Source organism: Pinus tabuliformis, chromosome Q, assembly GCF_031772625.1.
Source record: "Pinus tabuliformis cultivar Carrire ecotype Pingquan chromosome Q, CPIR1, whole genome shotgun sequence".
In the NCBI taxonomy this organism is placed as follows: Eukaryota; Viridiplantae; Streptophyta; class Pinopsida; order Pinales; family Pinaceae; genus Pinus; species Pinus tabuliformis.
In genome coordinates, this window is record NC_142296.1 from 557,856,117 (window position 1) to 557,883,166 (window position 27,050).

Sequence of the window (27,050 nt, forward strand, 5' to 3'; positions counted from 1 at the left end):
GGTCTGTGATTGACGAAAAATTAGTTTTCAAAATTGATGTGTGTGCTTGTGAAATTTTTATCAGTGGATTTGTAAACAGTAGAGGTACTTTCAAGTGTTTTAAGTGAAATATATTCATGTTTAATCTCAGAAATTAACCATAGAGTTTGGGCATTAAACACGATGAGAAAAACAAATTGAAACAAGTTTGGGGTTACAGGACACAAAATTTCAACATCTATGTCAGGTAAATTAGAAATAAAATGGATGCTAGGCCTAAAGAAGAACTTAGCAGTAAACCAAGTTATTCGACCCAAAGGTTTATTCGATCTAAAATTTTCACTCCACCTACATTTGGTTTAAGTAATGATTTGGGACGATGGATAAACAATGCAATGATTTTAGTACCTATACTTTGCAATGCCCCTCATGTGAAAGAAATACCAAATTTTGCTAAGGATGGATGCGAGGATGCCCCTATCATTTTGCAAAGTAGTGATGTGTAGAGGTAACAAGGACCATCAACCTTTATTTATTACATTGTTGGTTAATGGGTTACTTTTGCATAATTGTATGTTTGATTTTGGGGCATCATCTTGTGTCATGACCAAGAAGGTCATGAATCAGTTGAACTTGAGGATTTCTAGACCTTACCACAACATTTGTGCTATGGATTCAAAAATTATTGAAGTTTGTGGTTTGATAAAGGATCTTCAAGTCCACTTGGCAGTACATCTTCATATTATGCTTACCATGGATATTGTGGTGATTGATGTGCCTAATGGTTGGGGGATGTTGTTGTCTAGAAAGTGGGGAGTTGATATTGGGGGTAGTTGCTACCATCCCTAATAGGGAGGGCATCATGGTTAGGTTGGATAGGGAGTCTTGGTGTCCCTGTCAAAATCACTATGTTGAAGAATCTAGGGCAATTAGGTCAATAAGATTCTTCTCACGATGATAACTATTTGTGAGGTACTTTTTATTTTTTTGTTAGCACAATCTTCTCTTGTTATTATTAGAGTGTGTTTTCTTACTTCATCAAATAGTTACCAAAACAAAAGAGACAAAAACACAAGATGTTAGGTTTCTTCCAGGGCCAAAACCTCTCACTCTTTGAGAGGAAAACCCGCACAAATTCTTCTTATAGAGATTCCAATTGACGAATACCAAGACCATGACCCTTGACTTATTTGGTCACTCCAAGACCAAGACACGAATCCTCTTCTTCTTCATTGTTGAGATCATCATCATTGTTGCAACACTGAGGCCATCACTATTGCACCACCGAGATCATTATTGTTGGACCATTGTTGCACCTTCACCGAGATTTTCACCATAATAACTTGATCTCTATACTGTGATATGTATATATATATATATATATGAGGGTTGCACCTAGATTCACCGAGATCTTCATCAAGATCATGACCGAGACCATGATTACAGCTATGTCGAGATCGTGATTGCATCTAGAATGTCACTGTGGGATCACTGAGATCCTCCTCATCACAACTATGTCGAGACTGTGACTGTGTCTAGAGTGTATGCCGAGAGTGTATCACTGTGAGCTCACCTAGATCTTCCTCATCACAAATATTCCGAGACAGTGACTGCGTCTAGTATGTCAAGACTATGATCACCAAGACTATGAGGAGGCCGAGACTTCATCTCTATGGTACCCATCCGAAAAACACAAAGATATATGCATACTGCACCATGGACAGACTTCCAAAAATACCGCACTATGGAATACGAGACAGGGTCGCGGCGTAGCGCCCCCCCCCCCCCAACTCACGCCCCCCTCCCAATTCGCACTCCGGGCAAGAGCAACTCGGGAGCTAGTCAGGAGCGCACTCCCGAAGAGGGACCGGTTTCGAGAGTGCGCTCTCAGCAAAAAAAAACGCTCCCTGGTTTTTCGGGAGCGTGACATTCTCCTTAATCTTCATTTTAATCCTTTTACTTAAATTTTTAACATTACCATGAAATGACTCAGGGTGTTTGAGAGTGGTTTCGACCTCATTGCATTTCATATGGAGAAAGTAGAATTTTAGATTTCATTCAAAATCCAACAGACTTATCAGTTTTTCAGGATTTCAGGATTGGGGGGATTGCAATGTTTCCATTGGATTTTGTCATGTATTAGGGTATGGAACTCATATTTAATCAAGAGCACCAATCCCTCTATGTACCTCGATGTTAGTGGCATTGGTGGTCAAACTCCTCTATCATGAAGCTCCTAAAAATGTACGCATCACTCAAACAAAATCTTGACTTGACATGCTATGCTTTTTCTATCTTATGTTAATGCTTAGAGGGTGATATTCATTAACAAGATCCCTATACAGATCCAGAGGTAATGACAAAGATACCTTTAGATATTTATGCTTAGAGGGTGATATTAATGACAAAGACCTGATTTTCCAAATAGACTAAAAAATTAGACATTTCTTGTGGCGGCAAGAGGCCCAAGCATTAGCAATAGATAATAGATTTACTTGTCTTTTCTAGTTTCTAGTAGCTTTTATAACTATTGACTCTTTCATATTTATTATGATATTTTTTGTAAACAATATATGACAACTTAAATTTGAAGTTTGAAGTTGGCAATTATAACTCATTAGTAATGAATTATGAATATGATGCTTCGTGAAAGTTGAAAGCTGTTTCATTTCATTTCATTTTATAACATTTCATTTCATGTTAGATATTATTTGTTCTAATGGTTACACTTAGCTTACAAGTACAACTTTGGTGATAAATGATGATAAATGTTATATATTGAATTTTGAAAGCTTGAAACTTTAAGATTGATGAATCATGAGGCACAATATGTTGTATGTTACAATGTTACTAACTTGTGGACGTGGTTGATGAAGATTATAACTTCTAGATGATTGTTGTTATATGGTTCAAAACTTCAATCTATGTTTTTTATGTTTTTTATATCTAATTCATATTCTACATGCTTTTGTTGACATATATGCATCAAAATATAAAAAATATATATATTATATACAATACGCTCCCGAAATCGCTCCCAAACGGGGAGCTTCTGAAAATGTCGCTCCCACTCCCCGTTTTCGCTCTCGTTCCCAAGTAACCTTGATATGAAACCCTTTTCCGTGACAGCCATCTGAAACTTCAGAAGTATACGAGTTTTGCACTTCACTTATGCAAAGATCCTAGATGGGTATATATAGTAATTCATCCCACATATTAAGCCGACGTGACAGTATGAATGGATGTGTCTATTGATGCAAGCCGACATGATCTTCCTTTGTTATTGTTTGGAGGCTAACTTCTTCAAGATGGATTGTGCTTGTCTTTGGAGGGCTTTTAGACATGTCTATAGACTTGTATACATTAAACATAGGCTCAAGAAGAGTTATTCATACATGATGTTAATTCTAGACTCTAAATGATAAATCCTATTATTCTAAAATCACTTGCTCATGAAACCCATGAAGCAAGTTTACAATAATAATTTTGTTCTCTTTATTACATCAGTTGTAATTACATGTCATTACTTCCATAGCATTGAATCTCATCTATGCTTTTCTTCCCTGAATTTTCCAAACTTCCTTTCCTTCCAGCGAATGTTTGAGTCCTCAACACTTTTGCCCTCAACTTGTCTTCTTCTATATTGTATAGAAATCACAAGTTGAATGAGGTAACTTTCTTATCCCATGGATATCTGTTACCTTGATTATCAGTTAGTGCATTTACAACAAATGATGATTATCTTCTTATCATTTCTCCTAGATCTCGCAGTTGAGATCTTATGAAGATATCCTTCATCCTTTAATATCTTTTACTTTTGTGTAGATCAAATCTAATTCATGTGACCTTCTTTATCATATCTTCAGAGAATAATCTTACAAGCTTCCAATATACATTTCTTTGATGTCCCCAATATTGCTATATGAGGGGATCTTTCATAAGAATCCTTTCCATGTATTTAGAGGAGACCTTTTGATATGTTCAAATGAATTCAACTTCTTAGAGGACTATGTTTATGCTCCTTCATGCAAGGAATTTCAATGACCCATCCAATTTATAGATCTCATTGTAGACACGAATAAATAAAAGAATGAAAGATACTTACTTGACAAGTGAAGATGAACTCTTCTACTTGATCACTTTGATAATAGTTGAAGAAGATGTGTTAGAGCTCCCTCTTGCATGATCTTCTTCCAAATGAAAAAGTCTTTCTCCAATAGAAAAGGTTACTCCCTTTGATAAGGATGATTTGTTGCTTCCTCGGATCCTAGATCCTCTAGACCCTGTGATCTCACCTAGATCCTCCTCATCACAAATATGTCGAGACTATGACTACGTCTAGTATGCCAAGACAGTGATCAAGGAGACTGAGAGGAGACTGAGAGGAGGTCGAGACTTCATCTCTGTGGTACCCATCCGAAAAACACAGAGATATCCACATACTACACCATGGACAAACTTCCGAAAATACCTCACTGTGGCATACAAAACCCTTTTCCGTGACAGCCATCTGAAACTTCAGAAGTATACGAGTTATCCACTTCACTTATGCGAAGATCCTAGCTGGGTATATATAGTAATTTGTCCCACATATTAAGCTGACGTGACAGTATGAATGAATGTGTCTATTGATGCAAGCCAACATGATCTTCCTTTGTTATTATTTGGAGGCTGACTTCTTCAAGAGGGATTGTGCTTGTCTTTGGAGGGCTTCTAGACATGTCTATAGACTTGTATACATTAAACATAGGCTCAAGAAGAGCTCTTCATACATGACATTAATTCTAGACTCTAGATGATAAATCCTATTATTCTAAAATCACTTGCTCATGAAACCCATGAAGCAAGTTTACAATAATAATTTTGTTCTCTTTATTACATCAGTCATGATTACATGTCATTATGAAGACCGAACCTAGTTACACTTTATTCAACGCACTACTGACAATGCCAAAGCTTTTAGCTCTGTTGAATTCTCATCATTTTGCTTTATGGTATTGTCTTATCCCATTGATCAAACTACTATCCTCAAGGTAATGGCCTAGCTGTCTAGCAATAAAAATTTGATCACCATCATCAAGAAGATAGTAGGGGATAACAAAAGGGCATGAAATAGCAAAATTAAATATGCTTTGTGGGTTGATAGGATTACAAAGAAGAATTCAACAGGAAAGAGTACCTTTGATTTAGTGTATGGCTTGGATGTCACCCTTTCTATGCACCTAAGGCTACCAGCTTACCAACTTCTACAAAGCTTTACATCTGAGAAAGATGTTGTGCAAAATAGAATTGACCAAATTGTAGAATTGGATGAAACTAGGAGAAGAGCCTTTGAAAATTGTTGTAAAAATCAATCGAAGGTTAAAAGAAATTTTGACAAATCATCTAGGAATAGAAATATTTCTAATGATGATATGGTTTTGTTATGGGATCGCAGGAATGAAAATCCAAGTAACCATGGTAAGTTTGATAGTTTGTGGCTTGGACCATACATTATCAGAGAAGCAGCTGGACAAAATTCCTACCATTTGAGCACCTTGGATGGAGAATCACTTGAGCTACCTGTCAATGGCCAACTGCTCAAATTGTTCTACAAAGAGAATATCTGATGCCATGGGGCATCTCTATATTGTATTTCTAACTTTACTCCTTGTCATTTTGGTTAAGTAGTTTCATTTCTTGAATAAATTGTCATTTATGCTCTTAGAATAAATTTCCATTTATGTACTTCTTCATTTTTGTATTTGATTTTATATGATGATATTTTGAACAGACGCTACTGATATGTCTTTTGTTGGTGGATGCAAATTCCAGGTTCTTGCATATTATCACTTCCTATCTAGCATGCATCCCCATGTGGAGTCGGATGTTGACCACTGAAGTGTACCCAAAAAAAATTAAGACTCCATGCCCGAGGATGTATCAGAGGCTTCATGTACCATCAAAGTTCACTATATCATCAAAGTTTTTCAACTCTACTTTTTATTCTCATCTTCTTCTATTGTACTCAAATTCCACAAGCCCTACGGGGATGATGTAAAGTGATGCTAGTATGATGAGTTGAGTCATGTAACAAGCCTAAGTAACTTGGGACCTTGTCATCAAGTGAATTTACTCTGGGAGGTTTTTTTCACTTAGTTAATTATTAGGTCCTTACGGGGACTTAATAATTAATTGAGTTTTTTCCTCCAAGCATAACCCCAATGTCGGAGTGTGACTTGATGGTGAGGTCTTGGGTGAGTACTAATGTCTAGAGTCATTGTATATTACTGTACTAGATCACTTCTAAAATTTCGTAGAATTTGATTAGGTCTAGTGGTCATTTTTTAAATTTCCCGTAAAGTGGAAATTTGAATAAAGTCTGAATGTAAAATGTAATAAGTGTTGTCTAGAGAAGTTGTACGGGTTATGTGTGCTTAAAATTACCCTGTCACCCTCAAATTTCTATTATGACACACTTTAAGAGGTAAAAAATAAGTTCTAGACTTTCAAAACCCACTTTGCTTAAGTTTAGTGGGAAATCTGGCAATAAATTACACCATAAATAAATTAAATGGAGAAAAATAAATAGTTCCATGTGAGAAAATGACTTGGAAATTATCTCAAGTCAAAGGACAAGTGGAGGATAATTTGGCACCTTGCATCATACATACATGGCCCACACAAGGAAATCGAATTTTTGACATTAATGAAGGAGCAGTTGACATGGAAAATCGAATTTTTGGACATTAGAGGAGGGTATTCGTTTCACTAGGTCGTGAGCTTGATAGAGGAGGATTTCTCCCTTGACAAGGCCATGGACAAAGAAGACTAACTTCTTTTCTTTTGCAAGAGTTCATCCATCATTGGAGGCTAATATTTGGGGTACCAAAAGACCTCTAGCATTTTCAAATTGAAGAGCATTCTTATTATAATTTTTTTTTTTGATCAAGTGAGAGTAGGTCCTTCTATTCAACTATATATAGAAATTAAAAAAAAAAATTACATAATGACCAAAGGAGGTGTGGCCCACAAAATCGTCGAGCCACACAAACCTTTGTTACCGAGCCAAAGGCTCACAAACTGGGCCGAGGGACCACCAAACATTACAAAGTAACCTCCGTAGAACAAGCACTCTTCAATACCGTGCGATCTGCCTCCAAGGATCTAACAATCGAGAGGCGATTTCGGGTAGCCTTCATGCTTACCCTTTAACCTTTTAATCGGACCCGATAAGAAGAATGAACCAACTCTATAATCTATTTCAAGTCCGCCTAGGGAGAACCCACGAGCAGATTAACTGCCCGAAATCCACCGGATGCGAGCAATCCCGAAAGGACTGAGCAACTAGCATGGAACTTAACTACTCTTTCAGACCCGAAGCCTAATAAAGACACCGCCTAAGTAAATTTCGGGTCTGTTTGGAATGTTAACAGTCTTGCTTTTTGCCACACGAAATTCATAGGATTACTTCGATTTCGCCATCCTGCCAACACTTTAACTAAGCCTACGGCACAACTTATTAAAAGGCCATATTTAATGTATTTTGGGTCCATACGAAGATATGTAGTTTTCCGCCCAAGAACCATAGGTTTATAGAGTTACGGGTGCATTCTCCCGCCCGAAAACTAAAGGTAGACTTTAGTTGGGTACTTGACATCCTACTCGCACTTTACGATCAGCTGCTTCCCCGTGTAGACCAAAATTCCTCTGTTTACATCAATCTTCATTCAACTTCTTTCCCCTACTCTGATAGAACTCCCCGTCTAAGGTTGCCTGTCTATGACATTCTTCCCACAATCGTCCTTGGGGAGTCCCTATCCAGTCATATCTTTTATTGCTCTTGGAACAGAGTACGCCTTCCTTTGCCAAAATATCCGTTAATCTGTTGGTTGTTCGGTGCACATGAATAAAACTAAGGGCTCTCATGGTTTGCAGGTGGGATTGAATACGTTGATAGATTTGTAGTAACCGCCAGTGTTTCGACACTTTGTCTGGTGCTGAACCATTGCAAATTTTCTTGACCGAATTAATTATCAATTCGGAATCAGCTTCAATTATGGTATTATGTAAATTTGAGTCCCTCAAGATTTCTAGGCATTGCTCAAGGGCCATGAGCTTTGCCATATTATTAGTTGCCTTCCCCAAATGACTATGAAAGATGGTTTTTATGAAACCCTTATCATATCTTATAACTCCTCCATAACCAGCCATACCCGCGTTTCCTTTTGAGGCTCCATCTATATTGCATTTCATAAAACCATGAGGGGGAGGTTGCCAGAGGTCCTTATCAGCTATTATGTGACGTACAGTCTTGTTTATGCCCTGGGGAAAAGCCCCTGTAGGCCCAAATGAAGAAGTATCTGCACATCCTGATCTTGAGGTTGGTTCTCAGGGGGGTTTTTTATGAGGGTTCCTACAGTCTCTTTGAGTTGTCTTATAATCTGAGCCATGATGCTCTGGGATGAACCAATCCTGTTCTTGAAGATTTTGTTGTTGTGTTCTATTCGGACATCCCAAATTAGAAAGCCTGGAACCAAAGCCCAAGCTTTGTTGGTTATTTCATTTTCAGATAAATTTTTCCTCCAATTCCTCAAAGTATCGGTGATGCTGCCAATGTCCCTGTCTGTTTGTTTGAAGATTGAAGCCACCCAATTCCACAAGGTGGAGGTGAATGGGCAGAGGTTGAGAAGGTGTTCCATAGTTTCTTCTTGTAATTCACATAGTTGGCATCTAGATGGACTAGCTACCCCTCTTTTCCTAAGGTTTTCCCAAGTCAGAATTTTTTTATGTTGCACTAACCATATGAACAGTTTGATTTTCATCCAGTTTTGGTTCTGTCATAGGTCCTTCCATACCTTATCAGGGTTTGGAAAGTCAAGCCCAAGGGCTATTCGCTTGGCCTCTTTGAGGTTAAAGTTGCCTTCATTGTTTTTACCCCATCTCAGTTGGTCTGAAGATGTTGATGTCAGAATCTTTCTCTATTCCAAGATGACTGTAAGAGCTTCTGCCTGGGCCTTCAATGGGGAGTCATCACTGTATACCAGGTTCTTCCATATTCTCCATTTTCCATCGCTTCTATCCTAATCCCAGAAGTCATTTACCCTGAGTAACCCTTTGTCGTCAGTATCATTCTTGAGATTGGCAAATTCTTCTCTTAACAGTTTAGGTTCTTGTTGCCAATTATCTTCCCAAAACCAAGCAAGGTTTCCATCTCTGATTTCCTAGAAACTGTGTTTCTGAACAATGGCTCTATTCTCCCAAGCTTTGTTCCAAATGTGGGAGCCTTTGATGAGCCCAGACATTCTTATGTAATCCCTTTCTTGCCAATTGTTTGCATATTTCTGTTTCCATACTTTGGCCCAAGGGCAAACCGAATCTTTTAGCCATCTCCACCATAGTTTTGCTCCCAAAACTTTGTTTAGGGTTTCAGGGTCATCAAGTCCCAAACCTCCATGTGTCTTAGGTTTACAGATCTTTTCCCAGGCTACCAAAGCCCATTTCTTTTTCTCTTCCCCTTTGCCCCAAAGAAAATCTCTTTGGATATTTCTGATGTGTTGCACAACTCCTTTAGGAGCTGGAAGGGCTGAAAACATGAAGATGGGGACAATTTGTAGGATAGCTTTTGTAAGCACTAGCCGTCCTGCTAAATTCAAAGACCTGTTTGTCCATTTCCGGATATTGTCCTGGAGTTTATTAGTAACAGGCTCCCAAACTGCCTTGCTTAGAGGTTTGTCTGTTAGAGGTACTCCCAAATATTTGGAGGGTAGCATATCTCTTTGAAAGCCTAGAATTCTAGTGAGGTTTCTCTGAATAGCAATATCAGTGTTAAAAAAGAAAATCTTTGATTTGGTTAGGCTTACCTATGTGCCCGCAGCCATAGCAAAGTTGTTCAGGATTTGTTTGAAGGTTCGAGCTTCCTTGACCATGGGTATACCCTGCAGCATGGTGTCATCCACAAACTGTTGATGGGTCAATGCATCCCCATTCAGGGTGAGTTTAAGACCTTGGATTTTTGCCTTCTACTTTGGCATATTTGATCGCATTACCTAGTCCTTCCATCATGAGAATAAAGAGGAAGGGTGACAGCATATCTCCTTGTCTAAGTCCTCTCGAAGGCTTAAAGGTTTTGTATGGTGAGCCATTTAGCAAGATTGAAAAACTTGAGGTGGTTACAAGGGCCATTACCCATCTTACCCAGTTGTGATCAAAGCTATATGCTATTAGTACTTCCCTGATGTATGCCCAGCTTAGCTTATCATAAGCTTTCTCTAGGTCAAGTTGTATGATCATACCTGCCTGCTTATTGCTCTTAAGTGAGTGAACCACGTTGTGAGCTTGAAGGATGTTATTAAGAATTTGTCTGCCTTCCACATATCCAATTTGCTCCACAGACACAAAAGTAGGAAGAAGGGGCTTAAGCTTGTTTGCAATTATTTTGGAAATAATTTTGTACACCACATTGCATAATGCTATGGGTCTAAATCTATCTGGTGTCATAGCATTATCCTGCTTTGGAATCAAGGATATGAAAGAGGTGTCGAGCGCCTTCAAAACAGTTTTGTTTTTCATTGAGTCCTCCACCACATCAAGGATATCTTGCTTGACTATTTCCCAACATGCTTTGAAGAAGTCAACGTTGAAACCATCCGGACCTAGAGCTTTCCCATTTTGCATCTCTTTGATGACTTCACTGACCTCCTCTTTATTCATTGGCCTGTTAAGATTATAATTGTCTTCTCTTGTCACAAGCTTAGGAATGTGCTTTGTGAAGTCATTGATGAATTGTGATCTGTCTATGAGAGGCTCCTTTGATATGCCTTGGAAATGTTGAACTAGAGCAGCTTCTATTTCTTTGTGGGTATTGAGTTGCTTTTCTTGAGTATCTTTGACTTTTGAAATCCTGTTATGAGACCTGTGATCCATGGTAGATTTGTGAAAAAACCTTGTATTCCTTTCTCCTTCTTTTAACCATTGTACCCTCGATTTCTGTTTCCAGAATATCTCCTCTTGCTTGCATAAGCCTTCCCATTCATGTTGAAGATAGTCAGCGTGTTCCTTATTCTCCTTGGTGAAGCCATCTGTGAAGAGGACCTGGTTAATACCATGTAGCTTCCGTTCCACTACTTTTTTGGCTTCAAAGATAGTGCCAAACTCATTCTTATTCCAATCTTTAAGCCTGAGTTTGATGTGTTTCAATCTTTGATGCAGAAGGAACATTTTAGTACCTTGAATGTGCATATCTTCTATCCACCATTTACCAATATTGTTGAGGAAGTCAGGATGGGTAAGCCAAATGTTTTCAAACCTCAAAGGTCTATTTCTCGGAGTTCCTATAAAGGACGCCTCAAGTTGAATAGGCCAGTGATCCGAGCCTCCAAAAGGGAGTATCATAGCTGAAAAGTCAAGGCCTGTGAGGATGAGGTCCTCCGAGATAATGAATCTGTCTAGTTTAGAGGACACTTGAGACGCTCCTCCCCTCTTATTATTCCAAGTGAAGATACCATTCCTTGTCTCTGTATCTACTAGCCTCATGTTGTTTATGAAATTCTGAAATGCTATGGAATCTCTGCCTAGTGATCTGGTCCCACCTTTTTTTCCAATAGTGTCCTGATCATATTAAAGTCCCCTCCCAGAATCCAGGGGATACCCAGATGTCTTTCTCTTAACTCCTCCAGTGAGGTTAGAAGCCTGAGTTTGTCTTCAGGCTTTTGTGGACCATATACATTTGTGATCAAATAAACTTCCTTGTCCCCCAAAGGTTGGATGACCACTGATAGATAGTTCCTGGATGCTTCAGCATCTAGGATTCCAAGTTTCTGAGGGTTCCAAAGTGTGAGAATTCCTCCTGCTGCTTTGTCTGCTTTAACTTCTAGATATTCATACTTAATAAGCCATTTGCTATGTATCTCTCTTATTTTGTCTATTGAACATTTTGTTTCCTGGATAAATACCATATCTGGTTTTTCTTCTTTCATTCTATTGCTGAGATTTCTTTGTTTCCTTTTACTTCCTAGACCCCTAATATTCCATGTTGTAAGCTTCATTAAGAAAGATTTGTAAATGAGTAACTAGTTAGGTCTTTCATCTTACCTGAGTTGATCATGAGTTTTCCACACTCTATCAGCAGCTCATTCTATCTTTTTCTTCCTCTTTTCCTACCTGGGTTCTTGGGAGCTTGTCCCAATGTTGCCTCCATCGTTTTAACCCCTCCGTTATCCTGACCATCATGGTTTCTTTTGACCCCAACACCTTTTGCCTAAGTTCACCAGAGGAAGAGTTGTTGTACTCTGTTAAACTCCTCTTGAGGTAACGAATCCATTCCTTTGGTAGTTCCTTGCTCCAGGAACTTTTCCAGATCGAGATGCTCCCTTTCAAGAATATCCTGCAGTTCATGTTCCTCCGTTCCCACTTCGCTTGGGGTCATCTCTTGGTCCCTGTCAAGTCCCATAGTGCTTGGCACATCCTCCTTTTGTTGGATGTTTTCAAGTCTCTCCTCCATTTTGTCATCCTTTTCCTTCTCTGCAGTACTGTCCTCCAGTACCTGGTTCGCTTTATCATTCCCATCTTCTTCTTCTAATATCTTGAACCTATTATGACTAAGCTGCTTTTCCTCGCTGATTTTCTTCTGGTTCTTTCTCCCTCCTTTACCTCTGCCTCCCACTTTGGTAAAGCTTTCAGTTTCTTTCCTTGAGGTGGCCTCAATACTGCTCTCCATTTTGTTTAAAGAGCAGTCTCTGAAGAGGTGCCCATGTTCATGGCATTTGTGGCATCTGAAAGGGACATGCACGTAGTCCACTGCCTGCACACATTCTTCATCATATACTTCTACAATTATTTCATCCGGTAGAGCTCCAGAAAGGCCCATTTCTATGCATATTAGGGCAAAGGAGGTGTATTTTCCTCGCAGCATGGCCTCTGATATTTTTAGAAAATGCCCTAGTTTATTACCTATGTCTTTTAATGATTCTCACAGCCAATAATCTAGAGGTAGGGAATAGAATTTTATCCATACCGGCACCGAAGTGAATGTCTCTCATTCCGGGACAAAATTCATCACCCATGGCCTCATATAGAGGCCTGCAACAACATAGAAGTATGGTCCTCCTTCAAACACCTTGTCTTTATCCTCTATGTTTGTAAACACTACTGTGAAGAAACCCTTAGATCCAAGGTGTAAATCTATCTCCCTTAGGTTTCCAAAGATTCTTTATCCATGCATATAAAGCCTTCTCTGTTGGCCATAACCCCATGAATTTGCATATCACTACATAAGTCACCATGTGCTCCCTTTGCGCCTGTAGCGCTAGATCACTTAACACCACTCGACGTGTGATGGTTGCCCTAGGTTTACATGGTCTTGTCCGATTTCTGGGGTTGGCTTTCTGACTGTCTCCTCCTATTCGCTTCTCTCTTCTGACTTCTTCCTGCGTATCTGTCTGCCCCTGTGCTCTATTGTTTTCTTGTTTTCTTCTTTCTAAACTCCCGGTTTCAGCTTCCAATGGCTTCTTGAAGCAATTTGAGACTGCCTGACTGTAGGAGGGAGTGGAACTCCCTTCTCTCGCCCCTCCATGGTGCTCAACACTGATCTCCTACTACAAACCCTAGCTCTGCGCGTTTTTCGAAGGTCAACTTCTCAACCCCTATTTTCATCGTCTCTTCGCATTCTTATTATACTTACTTTAGCTACTAATTTCAACTTTCAAGAAGGAAATCTAGTGATTAAAAAGCCTCATATGTTGTAAAGATTCCTCTTGAAGCTTCAATTGAGACCTTTTGGAAGGTTTCTCATCTTTGTAACAAGTTAATAAAAAGACTTAGTTTTTCTTATGGGAGCTTGGGTTTTACCCATGGCATCATTTCTCCTTATTTAGGAAGAATATGTGGGTGGATTGATTTTGCATTGTTTTCTTAGTTTTCATTTTCACTCTCATTTGCATGCTTTAAGAATTAACACAATCTCACCATCACATTTAATTTTCTAAGTTGAATTTTGCTACAAGTTCCCATTTTAAGCTTTGCATTTCAATTTTGCTTTGAAGCGCAACTTGGGATTTTCACTTTGGAGCAACTCATTTCTTATATGCAAGTATCTCAATTTATGTGGCAAAGTTTTGATTTAGTCAAACTGACAAATTGCTTTATGTTTTCCTCACTATAGGCCCATTGGTTATTTTGCTAATTTATTTTAAAGCCATTTGCTCTCTTTACAAGCAATATTATACTCTTAGTTTCATCTCATTTCATTGCTTTAGTTCGTTGATCATTGATATACTGTTTGTTCAAGCACTTATTTTGAGCAACTTACAATTTTATGTGCTTATGAAGCTTATGTTCGTATGTCTTGTACAATTTTGAGAGAAATTTTTCAAGTTATCTCAGAGTGAGCATATTTCCATTTACTAGAGGCAATTCCTTTTTTGAAAAGCACTAATAAACTTGCATTTCATTTAGGCATTTTAGCATAGTTTTCATTTCTAACTTAATTAACCTCCAAGCATAAGCTTAGTTGATAGACATCATAGGGCAAAGATTTTCTTAGAGAATTTTTCCAACTAGTACGAAGTAAGGTAAAGGTGTGTGTCCTTGCAATTATGAAGGTGGTTTGTCCCCTTGTCAGAACGAAAGCACACACTGGCTCGTCAGGCTGAGGGGAAGGGTATCGTTAACGACACCTATGTGTCCTCAGCCCCTCTTCCTTACAATCACCCCAATTTTTACTCTTTGGCAAGAGTCTCTCACTTAGAATAGGCATTAAGCCTAAAATTAATCAAGATAATTGAATCTTACCTTAATTAAGTGCATCTCATCTTAACACACTTTACTTTCAAATTATTTTACTTACAATTTATTTATATGCTTGTCATGATGAAAATGTCTTGAATTGATCATTTTAATGAAGTATCTCATTAAGCAAGTATAATATCATTTTGTGCAATGAATGGTTATGTTTTGACTTAAAAGCATTTCTTTAAGAGCAATTTTATATCTTGTAAGTTGATATCATATTTTCTAACATTCATTTGATTTGCAAGATTACTTGGTGTTTCATTTTGAAACATTTTATTTTTTGAACAACGTGTTTATTATTTTGAAGCAATATTGAAGGCACTGGTTTTATAGGCTCGTCTTTGATTTATGTGTTGACGGTTATTGAGAATATATTTCATTTCAAATTGATCATCATTTTTGTTGAAACTTTCTTATAATCTCGAAGTAATCCAATTGACTTTAACATCTCCTAGAAACCTCACATCACTTAGCTTTTCATTTAGGGACCACGCCCCTTAGCTTACCTTAGTGCTATTCTACGATGGAAATAACTAAGGGCTTTAGCATCTAACCACATGGAGCTAAAACAAGAGGGAACCCCTGTCTAATCAATCTGAAGTTTAAACAACTCAATTTCTTCAATTCTGGCTTGATTAATGGATAAGCAGGCTGAAGCTTCTCAAAATAATGTTTCTACAACCCATCTGAAACATAATCCCAATGAAGGACATTCCAATCTGACATGGGCTTTCTCAAAATCTAACTTGAAAAACAAGAGATCCAAATGAAAGACATCATTCCATCCCTCTGCAAACAGTGAAAATGTTGTCAAGGATGAATTGGCCATGAATAAATTCTATTTACTCAAGACAAATAATGACTAAGGGAATGCACTTAACTTTTAAGGCCGGGCCAACAATATCATGTACGAAACATTGCAAAATTTATAGACCTCCAGCTAGTTTTATGTTCCATGATCTCCATGCTTAAAAATGAAGCAAAACAAACCTTTATTGAGATGTTCCCCCAGTGACTGTTTCAATAAAGTTTTCTTATAAACATGAAGTAAAATGGAACCAAAAAAATCCCCACATAGCTTTATAGAAATCAGAAGGGAAACCATCAAGGCCAATGGATTCATCATCATCCATTCCCTTCAAGGCAATGATCAGCTCACCCAGAGTCAATTCTTAATCACACACCCTTTCATTTTCAGGCAATAGTCGGCAAAGCACCATGTCCAAGCAAGTTTGCACAGGGACGTCTTCTCTAGTGAGGCTCTAGAATTAAAAAGACAGTCCTACAATGAGATATGGACTCCTTTTCAATCTCTAATCTCTTCAGGGTTCAAACTCCTGTAAATTGGATGGTCACTATCTTTTCAGACACCTGCTTAGCACCTAGAGATTTTAAAAAATGCCTCAGTTGGCCTATCCTTATACCATCCAATGCAAACAAGCACATAGTTAGGCTCCTCTCCATTTGATTTCATCCATATTAAAAAACAATGGCAAATCAAGATTGCAACAATGAATTTATCATCATCCATTCCCTTCAAGGCATTGATCAGCACCAAGAGTCAATTCTTAATCACATAACCGTCCATTTTCAGGCAATAGTCAGCAAAGCACCATGTCCAAGCAAGTTTGCACAGGGATGTCTTCTCTAGTGAGGCCCTAGAATTAAAAAGATAGTCCTATAATGAGATATGGACTCCGTTTCAATGTCTAACCTCTCCTGTGTTCAACCTCCTGCAAATTGGATGGTCACTATCTTTTCAGACGCCAGCTTAGCAGCTAGAGATTTTTAAAAATGCTTCAGTTGGCCTATCCTTATACCATCCAATGCAAACAAGCACATAGTTAGGCTCCTCTCCGTTTGATTTCATCCATATTAAAAAAATTGGCAAATCAATAAGATTGCAACTCCTCACCCACCAGCTCATCATTCACTGCATTATGATGCTTTCACCTCACGTTTGTAATACGTCAACCATGCATCTTAAGGTAGTGAGTCGTGACCCAATCAATGTTAACACACCATCAGCTTCAATTCCTTGGGACCAAGAGACAACATTCTATATTTTTCAGATAGCGGTAATGCAACTAGGTTGTTGAAGGTTAGAGACATTTAGCAAGCATTGCAGTGCCCTACCTTCTTGTCTATTATGTTGTATATTTTAACATTGTTGTATTGTCTTCTTGGCCTATGTCATTATTTGTGGAGGTCATCAGTCATATTGGTAGAGTATCCATAAGAAGACTTTTCACTCTTACCCATGTCGATTGGATGCTAAAGGAAAGAAGTTGCCTACTCATTCATGCTTCACATGTATGTGCCAATGACATGTCTATGTTAATGGTATGACAAGCACATGTATATTCTTTGTGAAGCATATAGTGCAATGCCGTTTATGTCGTACAGCTGGCACAAATTATGTTTATGTGGTACTTATTGCACAAGTATGAGTTGCATTGCTGTGTATCTTGTAGCATTGATGTGATCATATGGTTCTATATTGATTTGACTACCACTAATGTATGCGGAGTTTCATGACAATGCCGTCGGGATGACTAGCACTTGAAGAGGCACCTGTAAAGCATGATATGAAACTTGTCATGCATTCATATAATTGAAGACACATGTAAAGCATGTACATTAGTAATGACATATGGAAGGCATGTACATTTGAAATGGCACTTGGAAGTCCTTCCCCCAATCTATAAGAACGAAACTTCTGCATGCAAAGGGGATCATCATGCAAATACTAGAAGGCCTTAAGAGAATAACATAATGCACCCACTTTGGGAGTTTTGAACACAGCTCCACATTCATACAAGCCCAATCACCTCACTGCTCACCACTAGACCACACATCCGAGGGTAATTTCCAATTTTTTTATGATCAAATATTCTCTTATTTTATTCAAAACCAAATTTCTATATTCCTGTATTCAAGCATTTTTTAAGGTGCAATATCCAACCTCATCTAAAATTCCTTAGCAACTGTGGATAATACCACACCCAAAAGGCTTTCTGTATCAAGCACAAATTTACCATGAGGTTTTACATTTATAGACTTCCTGGTTATGCCCTCTGAGTATGTCTTCTGATTCTTAATATTTTTGGTTTCTACAAATTTCACTTAAACGCATGAGAAACCAAAAGCTTTCTGTCTCATATTTGTTTCAAGATAAATATGAACGAATATTCTATGTATATCTGGCAACATATTTCCTGAAGTGGAAAGTCTATTTACTCATTACTTCAACTTCTCCTTAAGAAACTAAGATATTTTATTCACTTCCTTTAATACAGCATTTCAGTATATAAAAATTCAAGATGTTTAAAAGTAACTGTGTAGAAACAATGCTATTGGTTCAGTGCTATAAATATGCAACCTGCTTCTATATTTAAAAGTAAGCTTCTTTGTCTGAAGAGAATCATACCAATTCAATCTTCAGAAAATGTTATAATTGATAACCTGAACATATATACACAGGCAAGGATTTTGAATTGGAATTACCTCCCCAGAGGAAGCCAGGAATGTCATCAAGCAAGAAACTGCCCCTTTATGACCACCAGTGTATTTCCTTACAGGCTGCAGAGGACACTTTCAGAATTACATCACAGAAAAAATGTTACAAAAGAATTCCAACCCATCTATCTGCATGTAGACACATAAAGACAGAACCATCAGCAACCTTCCATGTCGCCATTGAAAGGACCCTAATTACTCCGTCAGAACCACCAAAGGCAACAAGAGGGCCATCCCCAGCTGGAAATCTGGAAAGGAACTCCATGCTGGAATCAACAACAATGAAAATAGTTTAGTATTGTAATCTTGAGTTTGTTAAGAGCTTGACACCATAAGCTTCACAAAAGATAAATTGAGGATGCATATTTCCACATACTACAATAATGTTCAATCCACAAAAAGTCCCTTAAATTTCAAAATATGATGTAAATAATGAGAAAATGTCCCTAAAATGTCCTATCTAAACTGAGTTTCATACAATGGCTATCAAGTTTCCAGGACATGGTGACGTGTCTTGGATATGTGTGGAGACACCCCCCAAATTTCAGAGAACATCTCAGGGGACATCAGTGTCCCTAACATTGGATGACTAGCTCAAAATATTAAATCTGGAAAATATATAAACTGTTATTAGGAGTCCTAGAGTTCAATAAATCTAGCAGGAGTCCAAGGAGGGGTACCTAAGGGGCAACTACTAGACCAAATGACAACAATGAGACAAAGGCCCACTGTCACCTCAGTCAGCGTCCCCTGCTCTTTATGGATTTTCACCGAGGGGAGGAGTCCCGATAGAAGGGAAATCACTTGGAAGATAGGATCAATGGCAAAGTGCAACGTGATTTCCGAAGCCCATTCAAAGGAGAGGCTAAAATAATGGCTCAATTGCTTCAAAGAGAAGCTAATGGCTCTCCAAGAAAGGCTTATGAGGAAGCCTAGACCTAGGAGGAAGGTAATTCAATCACAAGCGAGACTCCTAGACCAAAGGCTTTCCTAAGGAGACAAGATCTTTCTTAGGGCTTTGTAAGATAACGACCATATAAAGGTCCGGAACCACAAGAGGGACCTATAGAAAATCCAAGCAAGACCTAGGGCTAGAAGATGACCTTCAAGGAGATATCTAGGTCAAGCAAGGATGAGAAAGCTCAAGCAATGATTAACTTCCTTTGAATTTTCAAGAGCATATGACCTTTGGAAAGCCACTAACCAAAGAAGTTCAAGAGCAAAATCGATTTTGGAGGTAGGGCTTGAGATTTCTCTCAAACTAACCACAGGAATTGCTTCAAATTCTAAGGACAGCCAGAGAAAAAGACAATGCAGTAGTGTACCAACTCACACCACAAGGAGATCTCTCTAATACAATTTGCACTAGGCCCTAGTTAGCTTTCTAAGGTTAGGGCAGAAATTTGAAAAAGGTGAAGAAAGAGGTTTGAGGGTTGATCACCAAGGAATGAGACAATTGGGAGAAATGGAGTCTAGATTTCCTTTGATGAAAAGACTTCACTTTATCAAGGAGTCTAGATTGCTTTTGGTAACCCTAAGGATGCAGCAACTCTGCCATGATTGGAATTTATACTTGGCAAGAAATGATGGAGTTTCGAGGATGCAAGATAAAACAAGCCTCTAGGAACATTCATTCACATTATCTAATGAGTAATGCATGCAATACTTCAATAATCCAGTGTTTTTCATGAATTCACATCAAATTAGGGCACAACAAGACTATGACAAGATATTTGTTAATTTTAGGATAACAATGGAATGTTCTATGCTTAGAGAAATTTTACTTCAATTTCTTTATAACCCAATATCAATATCCAGTTTAGCAATCACATCAACATGATAGTAAAATGCAGATAGAACATAAACAATAACAGTAGAAGACTAGCCAAGACAAGGGGACACAAGATATGGCACCAGCCAGGGACAAACTCCAATGTGGGGAAACCCTTGATCAATTCTTCCATAATTCTTCAAAAGTTCAGCAGAGAGAGAGAGAGTACAATGTATAATATTCACTTGTCCAATTACAGTGAAAATCTGATCAATCAAACAGCAGAAATAGAAAGCCAACGCTGGTCAACAGGGCAGATTTCTTCCTCAATTCAGCTCGGTCAAACCCAGTCAACTTCGGCCTCCAACAGCAAGTCCAAACAGCCCAAAAACAACCTGAAAAAGTTCAGTCAAACTTGGTCAACAAAAGTCAACATAGCAGCCAACCCTAGCACAGTCAACATTGGTCAAAGAGAGGTCAGATTGCCTCAGATTTCATGCCCAGAACTGTGGCCTGCTCAAACATAATTCCTCCACCCAAAACCGCACCCAAAATAGGTCAACGCAATCAAAAACAGCGTCTGCATTTCGGTCAAATCTGGTCAACGGTTGGAACAGAAAACCCCTTCTTTCCTTCGCACGTGTGGAGAGCAGCTTCTTATTTCGTACCCAATCAATGAAGGAGAGAGAAGATGTGAGTGAGTGAAGTGTCCAAAATGAGGAGGAGGCATCATGTATTTATAGGCAAATGTTAAGGATGAATAGACGTGACTGTTGAGCTTCTAAGCCTACATGAGTTTGCTGGCCGACCTTGACAATTTGTCCATAATCAAAATAAATTCATAATTCCATTTGTATATGTCAGAATGGGATGATCTTTAGATCAATCCTACACCTCTCGGAGAGAGGAATCCAAGAAAAATATGAATTGCCTCATATGAGTTGTCCAATGTGAAGTTTGGCCCTAGTTGCCAAAATAAACAATATTCCATACATTAAACATTAACAAAGTGAAAATATAGCATCAAAACATAGTTATAAGATAATGTGAGTATATCCATCCATCACAATTGTAATTAGAAGCTCCAAGGCATGATATCAAAAATCCCAACATCAAAATGCATCAATAACATCCACTTCCGTCCATCAATTGTAGGTATGAATTATTTTGCAAGAGAAAATCCCAATCCAAATGATGATGAGTTACAAATGAAGCTCTCCTTTTATTTATATGAGCCTTTAGGAGTTCGATCTGGTCTAGTAGCCTAATTTAGCCCCTAATCAATATTTTAATGTGCAAATAACAACCTATTTGTGACAAGCCCACCAAATAGCTCAAAGGTACAAAATAAGCGTTCCTGATGAGGCCGAAATGATGAAATATTGGTGTGAAGGGCCATTAGTTACCTTTAAAAATACATAAATAGCTATGTTGGTTCATATATTTGCAGCGGCTAGGGTTTTGCCCTAGCCACCTATTGCAATGACTCTGATCAGGTTCATGGGTGTCTAAACCCCTCTCCAACTCTCCCCTGCTCTCCTACAAACACCATGTCTTCTACTTGAATGCCCCAACATTAAAGTGTTTTAATGCCAATGGTCTCTTTCTCTCTTTCCATTGGTTTGCCATTCAGCGTCATTTCCTTGTAACGACTTTATGCAAACAACACAACTCCAGTCACTACAACCCCTTCTTTTGTATCTAAAGAAACATTCGGCAGCTCTCCTCCCCTTGGTGACTTAAGCAAGGTCTTCATCAATGATGTACTTCCACTATAGTTAAGAACAACAGCTCTGGCTCCCTTTCTCTGAATCAATTTATGGTTCATGAGGTTCTAGCCTTTAATCTCCCCATTGTCTAACATGCAGTAGTCCTAGCCACTTTCTACAACACAAATGGTCTTGTGTGCCAATTCATGGTCTTTGGCCCCATTTAGCAAATCTACACAAATGAATCTTGAATTCTTGGAAGCCGAAAATTAAAAAGAAAGCCTTCATTTAGCCCTATGCATAGGGTTTCTTCATATTTGAGTTTGACTTAGCAGTTGATAAAGACATGATTTGAAATTGTGAACCTTGGTTCTAGGGCAACTCGGGATTATGCAGGGAGCCCTAGACTCCATTCAATCCAATGATTCTCTCTCTCTCTCTCTCTAGAGCCTGTATTGGTTAGTCTCCCAAATCCACCCCTGCACTTTAGGGGGGCTATGATTTCCTATGTGTCATTGGTACCACCCTCAACAAGTTTCATTACTTTATCCAAAAACAAAGAATCACAACACCACAACATATGCACATATTCGAGTGGAAATGAATATCAACAGAGGGTTTTTGATAGAGATAAATATGGTAAGCTAAAAATTATCCCTAGGCTCAAAGTTGGATGATGAGCAGGAAATATTCCATTGTAAAGCTTATTATGAAACAGGGCATATTGCACAAACGTACATGGTAGGACAGTACAAGTGTTGCCACCTAAGGAGGCATTCAATCTTGAGTGCCTAAGCCAGATGATCATGACATCAGATGGTTTGTTGTGGAATTTACTTTGTAGGATCTTTGTACATATTTTGATGTAAATTTCCATTGAAGAGTGACTTTTGAGGCATTTTTACTCTTCCTAAAGAAAATTTGCATATTTTGAGACATAATTCTTCATTTGCATGAACCCTTGCCACACTTGCAAAACTAAGTCGATGCTTTTAGAAGGACATCACAGCAAATGGGCCCTTGATTCATAGTATAAAGGAGTCTATTCTACAAAGAGCACGCCACACCTAGACAATATTTATTATATTTTGGAAACACTAGCCCACTATGTACACAATCACCAAGGCCGCCCACCTTTTGATGTATTATATTAATGTTCTAAATGGCCAAAGCGTGTAAGAAAAAGAGCACCCTTGATACGAGGATTATGCATGGCACTCATTGACCCTTTGTTTACATGTGGCAAAAAGGAGATATGTGACCACATGAAAGTAGTGTAATTTTTTAGGGGTTTTGACAATTTTCTGAAAAAAAAATAATGATAATAATAAATAAATCAAAAACAAAATCCTTGCTAGTTAGTTAAAAATTCACACACTTTTTACATAAATATAATTAAATTCATAATATTCACCAAAAACTTATAACTTTTAGTCGTAAATTATATGTTTTTTATTGAATTATGTATGGATTTTCAAACTGAAATAGTCACCTAGAATACTATACATATGTATAATATTTGAATCTTTAAAAATAACCCATATGGAAGCATCTAGAATAACCCCATAATGTCATTGTTACCACCCAAACCCAAAAGTCCTAAAGCACAACTCAGACCTTGGAGAAACTAAGAAGGGATACCCACTATACCCATAGTAGCACCCTCTCTCACTTTAGGGCAGCTCTCCTTTGACACAAGGGTGGTATCCCTAAGATAGGATTCCAAAGCTTGTGAAATTTTAGCAAAACAGAAGTTGTAAGATAGAATTTTATATAGATGGACCAAACGAAAGCCAATCCATTGGGCACGTGGAGCCAAAAATAAAACAGGGAAGATTGTTTTCTTATGATATAAGGACAGTGTGTGGCCAGGATAAACATGCAGCAATTACCCTTACTTTGCTGTCCACTAATACAGAAAATTAGCTTGAGGTACCCTAACAATGGAGGACCTTCAAACATGTATGAGGTGTGCCTATAGAGTGAAGAATGCAGATTTGCAACAAGGTCAAAATAAGAGGAATGACACACAAAGGTAATTTGAAGGGAAACAACCAACATTTCTCTCCCAGATATCATCCCTTCATACAAGTTTGATGCAAGTGATTTCTAGAAATAATCTTCAGCAAATTAAATCCCAAAATATTATACCTCACGAAGGGAAATCCTTAGCTTGAGTTACTTTCGAGATGTCCAACTAAGCTCCAAGGGAGAATTTCCCCAAATCCAACCATCCTAAAATTGGAGAAAGCAAATCCTTTTATAGATTTCAACTCAAGTTCTTTTACAATAAAATAGTATTTATGGTTTCTACATCCACCTAATTCTCATCGGAAAACACAAAAAGGATTAAAATATTACATAAGATGTGCCACTTGAGACCAAAATGCCCCCATAAACTACTAGAATAATGAAGCTACATAAGTGAGAGTGCCACATGTCTTCATCCTCAAGCAACATATTCATGCAAACCTATCCAAGGTGCCATTTGTCCTCATCTTTTAGAATGTTCCACAAGAATAAGATCCAACAACCACTCATCACTAAAATAATACATTTACCAAGTTAAATGGTAGGCAATGCTCACTAAGGGAATACCTGTTCAAAATATAATGTAAGGGAATCTCCACAAAAGGCATGTATTTGATCCTTGTGCATAATGGAGGTTTTGGGGCCATATTGACCCATCAAAATAAAATAAAATAGGTGCACCCTGGAAAGATATGGATGCAGATGGTCACGGGATCATGTTGAGCAAGCAAATATAATATAAACTACACCATGGAGGTTGTGCCCTTGACAAGTATTCCAAAGTATTTAAGTAGTTAGATCTCTTAGATCTAGAACCACCAAATCAAAAAAATAATCCTCCACAAATGTGCCCTTGAAGTGTGTTAAAGAAAACCATATTAACTAGGTCAAATAATAATAAAATACCCTTCAAGGAGGTATGCCCTAAGAGAGTGCACCAATACTAGTTGTATCTAAGTGCTCTCCTACATAAGGTATTTAACCACCTTAAGATGGCAAAACAATCTCAGAGATAGCAAACCTAATTAGGGTGGTTTCGTCAATGGAATAGCCAACTCGTCCCTCAAGAAAATACCATATAAATGTGTGCAAAGGTCCACTTTCGTTGTTATAACAACCTCCAAGAGAGGGATGACCGAGGAGCATGTGCAACCATAGTATTCAAAACCGGTCAATTTGAATCGGAAACCGGTCAAACCGGCCAGTTCATTGGTTGGAGGGATCTAACCGCTAACCGGCCATAAACCGTCTGGTTTATTGCCAGGTCGACCGCAAACCCCACACAAGTGGTTTTTTGGATTTTTGGAGTGGTTTCGAGGGAAACTAGGGGTTGTTTCCCTCCAAAAACAGCCCCTCCAAACCTTTAAAAGCACGTCTCCCCTCTCATTTGCCTCACACATCTCATTTAGAGTTTTTGTGAACTTCATTGTGAACTTGGAGGGTGATGAGTTTTTGGAGTAGTGGAACAGCAAAGAGTTTGAGCTGAGCAGTCGCCACCATGCGTCCAAAAGCCAAGGATACTACATGGTCTCATTGTGATACGATCATTGTTTTAAAAAACGGTCAAGTCGACTCCAACTCGGCCGAGTCAGACCGAGCCAATGCATGGTCAGTTCAGCTCGATGGCCCAAACGGAACGGTTGGCTGGGTTGTTACCGAGCCAGTCATTGACTCGGCCAACTCGGTAACAACTTGGTCGGCTGAGCTCTTTGACAAAAATCATGAAGCACATTTGTCAAAAGTTGTTCCGCCTCCTACATATCAATGGTTGGATTGTTGTTTATTGCATATTTATAGCCCTAAAGTAATCTATCACTGTGAGAAAGTTTTAAAAATTACAAGGCCGAAGTATGGTTATCCTAGTGGCATGAATTAGAAAACCGAAACAATGCATTGAGCCATACAATGTTTTTAAAAAGGAAAACATTCTGGCAATGGACTAATAAATACATATTTACCTCTGCTTGTTCTGGAGCTTGACCATAATAAAATCAAGGGTTTTGAGACTTCATTAGTGGAAGATAATTGGTATTATTGTTGTTGTAGTCTAAAGATTGTCCTTAGGCTGAGGCGGAAAAGAATCCTGGCATTGGTGGCTAAGTATGAACTTTGTATTGGACAGTGCACTAGGTGCCATTTTGATATAATGGATATATTCTGAGCCTACTTTGATCATATGTTGTCTTCTCTCTATATTCTAAAGCTTTGTGTTTCGAAACATGAATGAAAATCTTTAAAATTATGTTATATATATATAATGTATTTTTTACAACGACCGAGTCATTGAAATCAAACTGGCCGAGTCGATACCAATTCGGAGTCGACCCTCGGTCGTTTCCGAGTCGGAGTCGTAGTTTTAAAACATTGGATATGATTGATGGCAAAATGATCTACAAATATTGCCAAAAATCTATTGAAGGAGGGTGTATTTATAGGTTGAAACAACACTTGGCTGGGATAAGAGGCCAAGTAAGCCATGTAGAGCACCAAATGAAGTAATAGGGCATATTAGGGCACAATAACTTCAAAAGTTTGAGAGTCAACCAGCTGAGAAGTTTGTGACTCAACCAGTTGTGAAGTTTGAGACTCAACCAGTTGAGTTTCATGATGACAAGAAGTGATCATGTTTATCACTGATCTGTAGACTTGTAGTAGGCCAGCGGCCCCATAGCTTGTAGCATTGTTTTGGACTCTAGAGGCCATTTAGAGCCTCATTAATTATGTATTTTGTTGTTGATATGTATTGTGCTCGGTGTCATTTCAATATATTCACCTTTACATGGTATATAGATGAGCAAACATTGCATATTTTGTCTCTATTGGTTTGGAATCATGGCTCTAAATCTTAAAAATAGTTTTTTCAATAAAAATTAATTATTCATGTATTTTTAAAGATTGGTTCATTGAGATCTGACTAGTCCTGTTTTTCAGGTTCCAATTTAAAAATCAGTTTGATAGGTGGAAAAATCTGGTCATCGGTTACGGTTTTGACTACTATGTGTGCAACAAGGGAATATTCTCCAAATAAAATAATCACGACCATGTCTTATAAGCAAAAACCATGTGCCAAAAGCATCAACTAATTGTTAACCATGGGCACAAGATGAGGTGACCTAGAAGAGATCCCAAGCTAATCAAACCTCCATTGTCCAACGTGTCGTCATCCATATTCAAGGTGTGTACAAAAAGATGAGAATGCACCACCTTTTGAAAAAGAAAAATATTTATCACAATAAACCATAACAACACACCAAGGAGCAACTTATAATCAA

General features: G+C 38.2%; 1 protein-coding gene across 1 annotated transcript in view; it reads right to left on the bottom strand.

Moving 5' to 3' along the window:
- Positions 1-27,050, bottom strand: part of LOC149220653 (Transducin/WD40 repeat-like superfamily protein) — a 303,099-nt gene that overhangs the window by 214,382 nt on the left and 61,667 nt on the right. The window contains exons 6-7 of the mRNA XM_089384847.1: positions 18,434-18,533; positions 18,256-18,330 (exon numbers count right to left, since the gene is read on the bottom strand). Coding sequence (XP_089240973.1) covers positions 18,256-18,330; positions 18,434-18,533 — 175 coding nt within the window. The remainder of the gene's footprint in view (positions 1-18,255; positions 18,331-18,433; positions 18,534-27,050) is intronic.